Raw genomic sequence first — 13,888 nt, forward strand, 5'->3', positions numbered from 1 at the left:
TTTGAGAAACCATTATCATTTGGCTGTGTTGAATCCAGCGGGGATAACAGTCACCACTCATTAGAACGTCAGTTAAACAATGACGAATTGTTCCGTTATTCGTTCTTTTTAAATGATTCTTTCCTTAGTTAATGTATCTTTATGTATTTAAACATCGTCGTCCCCCATATGGAGGACGCCTACGTCCTGTGCTCCATGGCTCTGCCTATCTGGCCCTGTGTGTCTGCCAGGTCAGATCGGCAGCCTGCAGGCCACCCAGATGACCCAGGAGGCGGCCATCAGGGACCTGGAGAGCGAGCGCAGCCGGCTGAAGGACAAGGTGGTCCGCATGGAGGAGGAGAGGGGCGCGCTGCAGGACAAGAGCCAGGCCCTGGAGGAGAGGCACAAGCAGCAGATCCACGCCTTGGAGAAGGTGTGTGTGTGTGTGTGTGTGTGTGTGTGTGTGTGTGTGTGTGTGTGTGTGCGTGTGTGTGTGTGTGTGTGTGTGTGTGTGTGTCTGTGTGTGTGTGCGTGCGTGCGTGCGTGCGTGTGTGTGGTCGTGTTTGGTAGAATTCTTAGGTTTAGCAGTCTGCTCCATCCTCTTCCCTTTTCGTATCTCTCTTCCTTCCTCGGTGTTGATCGGTTTCTTCGTTAATCATATGGGGCAGAGACACACGCTGGCAGACACTCTTGATCAAACGTGTTGGTGCATGGCAAATGGAAGCTTTTTTGGAAAAACCTATTTCCGAAAATAGTCGCTGCATCTGTTAGTCTCTTCCGTTCCTCTCTGCGATCGCACTCTCTCAAACCTACACTCACTCAAACCTACACTCATTCACTCACTCATTCATTCAATCCCTCATTTAAACACGGCCACCCACACATACTGCACTTTTCCCATGTGGTGTGTGATCTAAAAAGGGAGAAGCTCTGTGCTTCACTTTGAGTAGCAGCCTCTCAGTTGATAGCAGCACTTAGCAACAAATGTGTGAAGGATTCCTCTTACTAGAACTGGGGTTTCTTCAGCTTTGGTTTTCTGTGTGTTATATTCAAATCAGAGAATGCTTTAGATGAGGAGATAGTTACGTATTTCATTCTATCGATCATTTATTTTTGTTTATTTCTGTATTTATTGATCATGGAAATGTGCACCCATGTAATTGACCTCTTTGTTCTCCGTCTCGGGTTTTAATGGTTTTATTGTGCATTTTAAAGCGGAACAGAAACGAAATAGGAAGTAAAGGTCACTGCACGTTTTTTTGTCCACTCTTAACTTTTGTGCGAAGTCCCCACCATTTATCTAGTAAACAGTGAAGTCATGTTTTTAACAACTGAACTCTTTGGTGGTCGATCATTGATTTACACCCAGCCGGTGACCTCCCCAGAGTGGATTGCGCTGACAGTACCGTAGTTAGCTAATATAGGCCGCATCGTACATAAACTGCCCTTTATAACCACTAAGGCTTGAAAACAACCTTGTATGTAGGCCACGCCCGTTTAAAGGCTGCAGTAACAAAGGCCCAATTAAAAGTACATCATCTCATATCCGAAGGCTCCTGCATGTTGTGGAAAAGATGCATAGACTCACAAAGACAGTCTTTTGATTTTAACTTTATTTCAAGTGTTTGGTATTGAAAGCTGCAGCATAACAAATCAATTAGTCTGGGAAAGGCATTTGATGTTCTGTGATGTTGATGGCTAAGGGTTTTTGTGTGATAAGCAGGATGGTGTCGAAGGTTAACATGCACGGCTCTAGACTGAGTTACACACCAGACTAGCTACGGAGCAGCACAGCCCATAGTAGAAAGGAAAACAGACGTCTGAAGATTATCTGGCCTTGTTCTGAGTTTAAATAATGAGTGGTGTTGATCAGTGATGGAAGTCATAGCGTTGCTGTACTGAGGCAACATTGTGAGTGATCTATTGGAAAACACGACCCACTTAAGTTCCACTGAAGACACGCTGCTTTGATCATTAAACTGAAAAGGCGGTTTGTACATTGTGCAGTGATACAATGAAATTGTCCCCCCTCTAGTTGCTCACCCTGATACTGTCAATGGTTCACTCACTATGGGCTGCCTGCGGTCACATTGTCAATACATCAGAACACAGAATTTGCCTTTTACAACCCAACAGTCTGTGTCATCCTCCGAAATGCTACTCCAGGAACTCCGGTTCAATATCTTTCTAAAACCACCACCGTTTCAGAGTTGGCTTCCACAACAAGCGTTGGCTGAGGCGCCTGTCTCTGCTCGTCTCCGCAAAGCGCTGTTACTGCATTGTTTTTAAAGGCGCTACACGCACATGAAGGAGCCTCGTGCCCCACCAATACGCTGTGTTCCTCCCCCCTCGCCAAGCGCTGCAGCAGGGTAATGGCCTGTCCCCACGTGCGTCCCCAGAGCCTGTGCGAGGAGAAGGCGTCGTACGAGAAGGAGGTGAACAACGTGCGGGCGCGCTACGAGGAGGAGGCGGGCCACATGAAGGAGGGCCAGGCCCGCATGCTGGACGACCTGTCCAAGAAGCACCGGCTTGCCCTGGAGAGCACCCTGCACAGCGCCAAGAGGGACAAGGAGGGCCTGCTGGCGGTGGGTGGCGAGCGCACGCACACCAACACCTACACACACATAAACACGCGCACACACCCACACGCACATCTACTCACACACACGCGAACGCACGCACACACACGCACATGCACACACACAGGCACACACACACACACATGCATACGCATACCCACATGCACGCACGCACAAGAACACACACACACAAACGCAAAAATACACTCGCTCTTGCTCGTAAAACCCACTCATCACTTATTTTACCTGTGTTACTATATCACACCTATTTAGAATTCCTATTGGTGTCGGTAGAGGCTGTTGTATCACATATTGTGTTTTATCACATATGGTATCCTTTCGCTTGAAAATGTTACCTTCAGTTATTTAACTAGAAGAAGCAGTATGAAAGCAGGTTTTCCAAAGACAAAATAGAGAGGCCATCTTTAACAGATTGTACAAGTTGACTATGCACAAAAAATAAATAGGTATATCTACAACTGTTATGAGTGTGCCAAGTGAGATTCAGCAATCGCTCACGAGTTTAGCAAATTGTCCTAAATGTGTAAACATGAAGAAATCACCCCGTTCCTAATTGAGTGGCTCTCACTCAACTAACAAAATTATGCTCATGAGAGTTATGAATGAGCATAATTGACGCTCCCAAAAATGCTATATGAGGAGGCGTTCCACTCAGAAGCGTCTTTCATAAAGAAGGCACCAGAGGGCAAGAATAAAAAACGATTTGAGTACGGAGCTTGAAATCCTCCTTTTTGTAAACCAATGAAAGCAAACCCATAATATTTAGCAGCGTCAGTATTGGATTAGTGATAGGTGAGAGCACCAGCTACGGTATAGGAGTCGGGAAAACAAAGAAATGCTGTCGATGCGGCGCCCCCTGAAAGCAGCACAGTTTCCCAAATGAGAAAATGGGGTTTGATTTAAATTAGACTCCGGAACTCGGCTGGCAGGGGAATGTTATCCATTTGTCCAACAGAAGTGGAAAGGATGAAGCTGTACTTTCGGAAACGGATGAAGGAATCTGAGCAATTAGACGTTTATCGACTTTTCCTACTTTGAGGTGTTGATGTTGTCATGATTTTACACTGCCACTTATTTTGACGGAGGCAAAGGCAATAAGGGTGGCGTCAAGGATTTCCTGGTTTACCTTAAACAGCAGTCTAGCCGTGTTTGTATCCTTGTACATCAACAAGCGAGGTCTGCATAAGGGATGCCTTCTGACCAGTGTCTGTTGTCCGAGCCCAGGCGGACACGCCTCTCTGTATGACTGTTACGTGGACTACAGGCGGACACGCCTCTCTGCATGACTGTACGGTGGATTACAGGCGAACACGCCTCTCTGTATGACTGTACGGTGGATTACAGGCGAACACGCCTCTCTGTATGACTGTACGGTGGACTACAGGCGGACACGCCTCTCTGTATGACTGTACGGTGGACTACAGGCGGACACGCCTCACTGCATGACTGTACGGTGGACTACAGGCGGATACGCCTCTCTGTATGACTGTACGGTGGACTACAGGCGGACACGCCTCTCTGTATGACTGTACGGTGGACTACAGGCGGACACGCCTCACTGCATGACTGTACGGTGGACTACAGGCGGACATGTCTCTCTGTATGACTGTACGGTGGACTACAGGCGGACACGCCTCTCTGTATGACTGTTACGTGGACTACAGGCGGACACGCCTCTCTGTATGACTGTACGGTGGACTACAGGCGGACACGCCCCTCTGTATGACTGTACGGTGGACTACAGGCGGACACGCCTCACTGCATGACTGTACGGTGGACTACAGGCGGACACGCCTCACTGTATGACTGTACGGTGGACTACAGGCGGACACGCCTCACTGCATGACTGTTACGTGGACTACAGGCGGACACGCCTCTCTGTATGACTGTACGGTGGACTACAGGCGGACACGTCTCACTGCATGACTGTACGGTGGACTACAGGCGGACACGCCTCACTGCATGACTGTTACGTGGACTACAGGCGGACACGCCTCTCTGTATGACTGTACGGTGGACTACAGGCGGACACGTCTCACTGCATGACTGTACGGTGGACTACAGGCGGACACGCCTCACTGCATGACTGTTACGTGGACTACAGGCGGACACGCCTCTCTGTATGACTGTACGGTGGACTACAGGCGGACACGTCTCACTGCATGACTGTACTCTATGACTGTTCGGTGGATTAGGGGTTGGAGCCCTGCGGCTCGTGCGTCACGGCTGTCACACGCAGCCTTTTAGAGAAGCACATGCATCCCAAAATACATGCAAGGATATGTATTTTGGGATTCATCTGAGATATTTTGATAATGATAATAAACGATATGTCACCGTGTAAAATCTATGAGCCTGCTTGAGTTGATGCACAAAACGGATACATTTTTGTGCAAGTAATGACAACAACCAAATTTTGGACCCTGTGACCTTGTGCCAGTGACTTGCGACGCCGTACGACCGTTGCGTCAGCAAGGAAGAGAGCCAGGAGCTGTGGAGCCAAGTGACTTTGGAGTTGTTGCGGCTAAGGACAGCAGTTAAACCGTGGCGCAGTACGCCCTGGCTGGCACAGGAACCCGCTCACTGACAAGGAGTACTATGCAGTGCAGAGGTTTGATGACCTGCAAAATGCACTTTTAACACAATCAGAACAAGCTGAATTAAAGATCTGCAGCCTTCTGCTCCAACCGAACCACGCTGATGATTAGCCCCCCCTGCGTGCTGCCTTTCATTCGGTTTGGGACGAGCGTTGGAACTCAGCCTAGTGTTGCCGTTGCTATGCTCCGAAACCCAATCACCAAGAGGCCCATTTTACCTCTCATAACATTACTATGTTTTCTCGTTTCCCTCTCAGCGCCAATCAATCATGACTCCAGTCCCCAGAAAATGTATAGACCATGAATAATTTATTAATTTATATTTATTAAAATACATAAAAGTACTGCTGCATAATGTTTATGCTGTGGGGACTCTATTTCTGTGTTTCTAGTCTAGTTCGCACGTACCTTGATAAAAATAAAAATACAACGATTTTGGTTTAAATAGTAATTAATTTAGTTACAGACCAAATTCCATGGATTACTATGGTGAAGGTCATGGAAGACATACTAACAAAGAAAACATGATTCTGGGTTCACCGGCAGTTTAAGAACAAATGTAAGGTTCTTGCGTGAGCCCCAATGTAGAAAAAGCAGCAACAACCATATCCGTTGAATCGCACTTGGCACATCTCATTTTAACAATCAGTTTCTAGTAGACATTGGCGTCCTACAGAATTTGAGATCTTAATAGACCAAAAAAATTAAGTTGTATTCATTTTGGAGCCCACCAGTTAAAATGTATCAAATTGACAGAATGAGTACACCATCCGAATAAAAATCGAAATAAAAAACATTGTGACAAGATTGCTTGCTTCTGTCAAAACACAAGCTGTCATCTATCTCTCTCTCTCTCTCTCTCTCTCCCACCCTCAATCAAACACACACACACACACACAGACACACACACACACACACACACAGTTTTATTCCATGCCAAGACACACCGCGCTATGTGTCCAATTAACAATCTGTTTCCTTATTAGTGCAGAAAAATGAGTACCAACATATGTTCATGTAATGTACATATGTTTCAATGTTATTCATGCATAGATTCAGCTTAACACACACATTCACATTGACACTCACACAATGCAATCAGTCCACACACACCCACAACCAAGGATGGCAAGATTTGAGAGAGCGGTAGATTAGACAATAAAGTTCTCGAGTAAAATAATGGCCGTCTGATGTTAATGTTGAGAATAATGTCTCATTAGTCAGAAAGGACAATTGTTCCAGTGAAGGCAGGGCGTGGCATCCTTCTATCATATTTAAACACAGGGGCCCATCCACAAAAGCTTACACTTTGGTTTTATTGCTATTGTTGTGTTGAGCTGTCCATTCAATACAACAAATCAATACAAACGTGCCTCCAGTGACATTACACAGCAGATCTTAAATGACACTTTCAAGAACCGTGCTGATATGGGTGATAAAACCATGGTAACAGTCTCCCCTGGCTCCTAACATCCTCATAAACCAATACATTTGTTTCTTCGATTCTGTACCGAAGAGCATCTAGCGGGAGCCACAAATGTGAACGGTAGCAATACCGTTCCTCTTTTGGAATCGATGCACATTGCACAAGTATGAAGTTTGTGAAGGTTTGTAGACAACATAACAGTCGATCGCCATACAAGTACTTGACAATGTCTTATCACAAAGGCTGAAGTGCTACTGCCAGGGTTTGTTACTGGCCTGGAGCAGCGCCGCTAAATGTTCTTCTTCAGAGTAGCCAATATCATTTGTCAAATGATATGTTTTAGTGAAGCAAGGAGATACAGTTACTGTGGTTCATGCACTCAGACGGGTGATTATTGGCCTTTAACGGCCTTGAACTAGGAATAGCCAAACGAAATCCAGTCCCTCCAAAAAATATATATTCCTATTCCAACTAATCAGATCGCAAAACTGTAAGCTATTTTGTTCAGGCCATGTCTTTCATATGATCTTCTAGCCATCTTCTACATTTAGTTGCATTATAGATGTTGGCGTTAATGCTCCAAATTGAACCAAACAGCTTTTATGGTTTACAGTATAGTATATTGTGTGTAGCATGGTCACACTTCTGTTATGTTCAGGGCAGAGGTACTTTGCATGTTGCATGTTCAAGCTGAATAGCTGATGAGATCTAAAAGTTTAATGAGATTTCTTCCACACAGAGACACGTACCGAAGCACAGGTGTTGCACCCGCATGCCATGTGGCAAGCCTTGTGATTATTGTTACTAGCACTAGTGTCAAAAGGGTTGTGTGAGTTGATGCATTATATATTTTAGCAGTGCATTATGCAAGAATATAACAATATTACTAAAGATTAGTAGATGATGAGAGAAAGCACCTAAGCCTTATCAAATATAAAGAGGTGGTTCAGAGGTTGATTTATATTCAAGGAGGTTAAGGCCAGGAGAGAGGAGAAAGCAATGGCACTACATTTGTCTTTGGGCCAGGCACACCAAAGATATTTATATGTGCGGGCAGGAGCGATTTTTTTTCTTGTGTAAAAAGGCTGGGTACAGTACGTCTTTGAAGATGGGGAGCCATGAATCATGGAGAGATGGCCAAGACCAGAACATATGTCCCAATTTCGCTCGAGAGTGGCCGAATGGACTAGAGTGATCTCCCTGCCCAACCGATGGTATCTGTGCCTTTGCATCACCCACGCAAAGAAAGGCCTTCTGCCTTTTCCACTGTAGCATCATCGTGCTCATGCTTTAGTAACTTGATGCAGTGGACTGGGTGTTCTTCTCCACCTATAACCTAGGACTTGACTAATAACCTGAATCAAGGGTTGGCATCTAACATTCTGGTGCAACAGCCACTGTAATAGTTGTAACTAATATTCTTTTGATATATTTACATTGTAGATATATTTACCGATAACACCCCCCCCCCCCCCCAAAATTGAAATTGTATAGGTTAATATAATGTCAAAAGTTTAGTTTAGTTTAGATAATGAAGAAATATAAGAAAAAACATTCCAGCACAAAGTCAATTGAACCACCACCCCTTTGACAATCATCTTTGTGTGCATGTGTGTTGGCGATATAATGCCCAGTAATCTGCCTTTCCGACACCTGCTCATGGACGCCTGGATGCCTTATTCATCGCCCCTGTGTGTGCCGTGTGTCTCTGCAGGAGCTGGAGCAGCAGTTCGAGAAGGAGCGGGCCTCACTGGAGGAGCAGAAAGCCGTTCTCCGGCAGCAGCTGGATGAGCTGCGGGCCGAGCTGACGGAGAAGCTCTCCGCTGCCAACAACGAGGTAGTGCTGCTGCCACTCTGGTGCCATGCTTTTGCTGGTCTGGACACCTTATGGTTCTTACATTTGTTTACACGCTCAATTACAGTGGAAGACTGTATGGAAGAGCATGAGTGCAAATTGTCCCTTTTTTACTTTAGTTCCATTCCAACCATTGTAGGATTGTACTGTTTTACTGTGCAAAGAGTGTTACTTTGTCATAATATCACAGGTCTATTGCAATTGTAGCATAAGATAGAGTGAAGGTGTTAAAACCACTATAAACTGGTTATCACCCACATTAAAGATGCAATATACTCTGGCAAAGTGGGTACCCTAATTACCGAGATGGTTGTTAAATGAAGATCTCCATAAAACAAATTATGAGGTGGCAAAATGACGATGCCTGCACCCACGGCAAAGAGGTCTGAGTTAACAAGAGGTCTGGGCTAACAAGAGGTCTGAGTTAACAAGAGGTCTGGGTTAACAAGAGGTCTGGGTTAACAAGAGGTCTGGGTTAACAAGAGGTCTGGGTTAACAAGAGGTCTGAGCTAACAAGAGGTCTGGGTTAACAAGAGGTCTGGGCTAACAAGAGGTCTGAGCTAACAAGAGGTCTGAGCTAACAAGAGGTCTGGGTTAACAAGAGGTCTGGGCTAACAAGAGGTCTGAGCTAACAAGAGGTCTGGGTTAACAAGAGGTCTGGGTTAAGAAAAGGTCTGGGCTAACAAGAGGTCTGGGTTAACAAGAGGTCTGGGTTAACAAGAGGTCTGGGCTAACAAGAGGTCTGGGTTAACAAGAGGTCTGGGTTAACAAGAGGTCTGAGCTAACAAGAGGTCTGGGTTAACAAGAGGTCTGGGTTAACAAGAGGTCTGGGCTAACAAGAGGTCTGGGTTAACAAGAGGTCTGGGTTAACAAGAGGTCTGGGTTAACAAGAGGTCTGAGCTAACAAGAGGTCTGGGCTAACAAGAGGTCTGAGCTAACAAGAGGTCTGGGTTAACAAGAGGTCTGGGTTAACAAGAGGTCTGGGTTAACAAGAGGTCTGAGCTAACAAGAGGTCTGGGCTAACAAGAGGTCTGGGTTAACAAGAGGTCTGAGCTAACAAGAGGTCTGGGTTAACAAGAGGTCTGGGTTAACAAGAGGTCTGGGTTAACAAGAGGTCTGGGTTAACAAGAGGTCTGGGTTAACAAGAGGTCTGGGTTAACAAGAGGTCTGGGTTAACAAGAGGTCTGGGTTAACAAGAGGTCTGGGCTAACAAGAGGTCTGGGTTAACAAGAGGTCTGAGCTAACAAGAGGTCTGGGTTAACAAGAGGTCTGGGTTAACAAGAGGTCTGGGCTAACAAGAGGTCTGGGTTAACAAGAGGTCTGGGTTAACAAGAGGTCTGGGTTAACAAGAGGTCTGAGCTAACAAGAGGTCTGGGCTAACAAGAGGTCTGAGCTAACAAGAGGTCTGGGTTAACAAGAGGTCTGGGTTAACAAGAGGTCTGGGTTAACAAGAGGTCTGAGCTAACAAGAGGTCTGGGCTAACAAGAGGTCTGGGTTAACAAGAGGTCTGGGTTAACAAGAGGTCTGGGTTAACAAGAGGTCTGAGCTAACAAGAGGTCTGAGCTAACAAGAGGTCTGGGTTAACAAGAGGTCTGAGCTAACAAGAGGTCTGGGCTAACACGTGAGCCAGGCCTAGTTAGTTAGCCTGAGCCACCTGCCACTGGGGCACGTACACACTTGCATTGGCAATGAATGGGAATGGAAACTTATTTGTGTGTGTCCCTCCCTCTCTATCTCCCTCCCTCCCAGGTGTGCTTGCTGCAGGAGCAGGTGTGCCACGGGGAGGAGGCTGCCAGCACTGCGGACGGACAGATCTCCACCCTGAAGGAGGCGCAGGACAAACTGCTTGAAGAGCTGGACGCCACCCGGGCTCGACTCAGAGAGACCAGCAACCTTCTGACCGCTCTGCAGGTGGAGACACTCACTTCCTGGTAGACATGTTATGCAGATATGTGATATAGGCCTCAGTGGGCAAAGGTTGGTTATGTTTGTCATTCCAAGACGATGTGACTAGATTCCCTGTTTCACTGGGATCCCCAATCTGTCCTCTTCCCTAAACCCTATTGAACTGAGATGAGAAACACACACACAGACTGAGAGACACAGACACACACAGACGCACACACACACTCCCAGTTCCTGAGAATGGTATTACAGTTGCTTTGTAGCTGGTTACTCAGAAGTCCTCTTTGCAGGTTGCAGAACCTCTCATCTGTCTAATTAGGGAGCTGAGCATCATGTTCATGTGGACTGACGATCGACAAGATGCTCTGGACCTGCTTTAGTCAAAGATGTGCACGACACCAATCTGCCGTCCTCCCTGGCTTTGAAAAAGCAGTTAGCTCTTCACACGGACACACGCAGCATTGGCCTCGGAGCGTCATTGATGTAGTGCGACAGCGTGGGCCGTGGGACAGCAGCAGCATAGGCAAGACGTACTCTGCACCAATCAGAGCGACTCAACGTCTGGAAATGGTCTTTTACATTTCTAGCATGAACCAGCCTCGGGATAAATTGACTGAAACTGAAAATATGTATTTTTTATTTCTTTAAATGCATTCACATAATTACACTATAATTTAGGTACCCCTAATTAGCATTAATTTATTCCACGACACTATTACAAAATAAATAAGTGGCTGTAAACACAATAAATATATTTTCTAAATATTGAATTACTTTAATCAAAGATATTTTTTAAGTTTTACTTTGTTTCCCTCTTAGTAAGCAGCATGTCTGAGGTGTTAAGTAAGCCATTATGTTGCGTTGTTCTAGGTCAGGAAGTTGTGTTCCTTTAAAGACATTTAGTATGTCAAGGATTGAATGGTTGTCCTAGGATCTGGAGTGAGGAGATAAGGAATGCACAGTGTTAGTTCTCGCCCTATACTGAATATGATGATGAATGCATTTTAGGGTTGATAGAGAGTGATCTCAAGCTTCAGGTCTGCTTTTTGGTCCAAACTACCACTAAGGCACCTGTGCAGACAGAATATTTAGTCTTTCAGCACAGGTGAGCTCCTCTAATAGAGTTTCTCACCGTATACAGACAACTCAGCAGATTTTCTACCAAGTTCAGCGTCTTCATAGTTTGCTGCTAATGAAAATGAGCTCTAACTTCAGACACTTGGGCAAAATAACCCGCCTGGCAAAAGTGTGGATCCCTGTTGGCGTTAAAGTGTCAGTGAACCCACTGATTCAGCTGGAAATCAAACGCTTTGAGATCTAAGAAAATGTGTTTAGGGTAGAAAGTTCTAGAAAGAAGGGGGGCTTGTGAACCCCATGGTTATGAACCATGGCAACTTTGTGATACCTTTTTAGTACCCTCGTTGGGTGTGAGTCATAATGAACTATGTTGTATATGAAATGCACCACACACTGTGGCGTTTATATTACGAGTGTCCGAGAAGCCTAACCCTCACTTGGATGTGTATATTAAATAGGAATTTGCTCAGCAGTAGCACTATCCACATACACACCGGAGTGTTATTCTATAGTTTCCTGGGAAGCCTATCCCTCTCTCACAAGCAATCATCAAAATCAATGAATAACCACGAGCTCCACTGACTAAAAGAAAACCACAGGGGTTCTGAGTGGAATGTTCACATAGTTGAACGCTCACATATTACTGTGTTGACGATCAAATGAACATCTTACAACATTAAAAACAAAAAGAAAATGAGTTTATGTAAATTGGCTCTTTAAGGAAATGAACCAGTCAATATTTTGTAATTAGTTGACCCAGTGTTCATAGAACACTAATAATGTATCACACTTAAATCAGTAGGAAAGATGAGAGGTGCTCTGTATTGGCAGGATTTATGCAGAATTGGCATGCACACACACCCTATTCGCTACATTCCTGTTAATTTCCTCTTCATTAATATGAAATTGTAGTTAGCTTTGGAGGGGCATTGTTTTTTACTTTATATTGGACGTGCTCCGTCTGCTCAGCTATCACAATTTAAGGAAGTAGTTGCACTGCATGATAAATATGCAGATCTTCTGGATGTTTTCGTTGTTGCACAGCAGTAAAATGCTTCGCTGCCCTCTCTTTTGAATAAAACAGGGTGTTCTCCTTCCCTCCCTCTCCCCTTCTGTTTTTTTTCCTTTACCTCAGGGGGAAATGGAAATGCAGAAGCGGCACCATGAGGCTAAACTCATCACTACACGGGAGGAGGAGAAGATGAAGATGGACAAGATGGCCCTGGAGCTGGAGCTCAAATGGACTGAGACGTTGAGGTGAGCTGGTGGCTCTCCCTCTCAGAGTCTGTGTCCACGTGTTTCTCTGTGTGTGTCCTTGCCATCAGGAGTGTGTGAGAAGGGATGTGTGCCAGCAAGCAGTCACACAAGAGCATTTCCCCCCGTGTGTGTGTGTGTGTGTGTGTACATGCACATATGTGCCTCGCTGTCTCTCAAGCACGCGTCCTCCTTCAGGCAGGAGTGTAAGAAGCTGCGGGAGGAGCTGAGGGAGGACCATGAGGAGGACAAGGCCGCGGCGTTGGCCCAGCTGGCCAGGAGCAAGGAGCAGGAGCTGGGCTGTGCCCGGGAGAGCTGGCAGAGGAAGGTGGAGGACCTCCTGGAGCAGGTGATTCATTTTGTTGGGCCAGCCACGTCAGCCGTGCAGTGCAACTGGGCAAACGTGTTCTGGGCATCAGGGTGGACACAAGTGGGCTCATGTTAAAGTCACGATGAGCACAAAATAATGTCATTTAAAAATACTTCTTGTTACATGATAGGTTCCCTTCATCTTTGGAGCTTCAATGTGAACAGTACTCTTTGAATATTTGGTGTTTATTCGGTGAGCAAAGTTTATATTGTTGAGTGAAAACTGAATGGAGAACACTGGGTGTGGTTCAGGAAGGCAAGCGCTGCTCCAATCAGTGTATGCACGTGTAGTAGGGATGGCGAAAATGTAAAATATTCTTGACAGACCACCAAGCCTCATTAACCGGTTGAAAGCGGTTACCGATCAGTTTAAAATGTGCTATTTGAAATAACAGCCATTTCGAGTCGCGCCAGCCGGCTGCTATTTCGTAACTCTGCTTATCTCTCTCCCGTTCTGCCTCCGACTCACACACACACATGGTCACCGAGTGAGAGGCAGTGGCTCTAACCGCGGCGCAACCTGTGTTTGAATTGAAACACGAGGCGTGCTTACTGCAAGTTGTGTGTAGAGAGCGGGCTCCAACGCCCACAATGGTCTGAGATGGCGCGGACCTGGTTGAGGCCCTGCGCGGGATTCACCAGGGGCCAATCGGAAGAGGGCAGCGTTAGGAGCACATTTGAAACTTTGCCGCGGCTCATTTAAGAAAATGACAGCTCCGAAGAGACGCCGCTTGTTTAGTTTTGAGGAGACGTAAAAATTGAGTGTGAGGGATAATTATTTTCACTTGACACAAAAAGATCTTGGAATGAGATGGCTAAGTATAGT

General features: G+C 45.8%; 1 protein-coding gene across 1 annotated transcript in view; it reads left to right on the top strand.

The window, feature by feature from the left end:
* fam184ab (family with sequence similarity 184 member Ab) overlaps positions 1 to 13,888 on the top strand; it is a gene marked incomplete at its 3' end in the record, with an annotated part of 45,540 nt that overhangs the window by 11,464 nt on the left and 20,188 nt on the right. Inside the window, exons 8-13 of the mRNA XM_079753212.1 lie at positions 231 to 412; positions 2,379 to 2,564; positions 8,317 to 8,439; positions 10,207 to 10,368; positions 12,575 to 12,696; positions 12,892 to 13,042. Of these exons, the coding sequence (XP_079609338.1) occupies positions 231 to 412; positions 2,379 to 2,564; positions 8,317 to 8,439; positions 10,207 to 10,368; positions 12,575 to 12,696; positions 12,892 to 13,042 (926 nt within the window). The remainder of the gene's footprint in view (positions 1 to 230; positions 413 to 2,378; positions 2,565 to 8,316; positions 8,440 to 10,206; positions 10,369 to 12,574; positions 12,697 to 12,891; positions 13,043 to 13,888) is intronic.

Source organism: Pollachius pollachius (genome assembly GCF_949987615.1).
Source record: "Pollachius pollachius genome assembly, chromosome: 16".
Taxonomy (NCBI): Eukaryota; Metazoa; Chordata; class Actinopteri; order Gadiformes; family Gadidae; genus Pollachius; species Pollachius pollachius.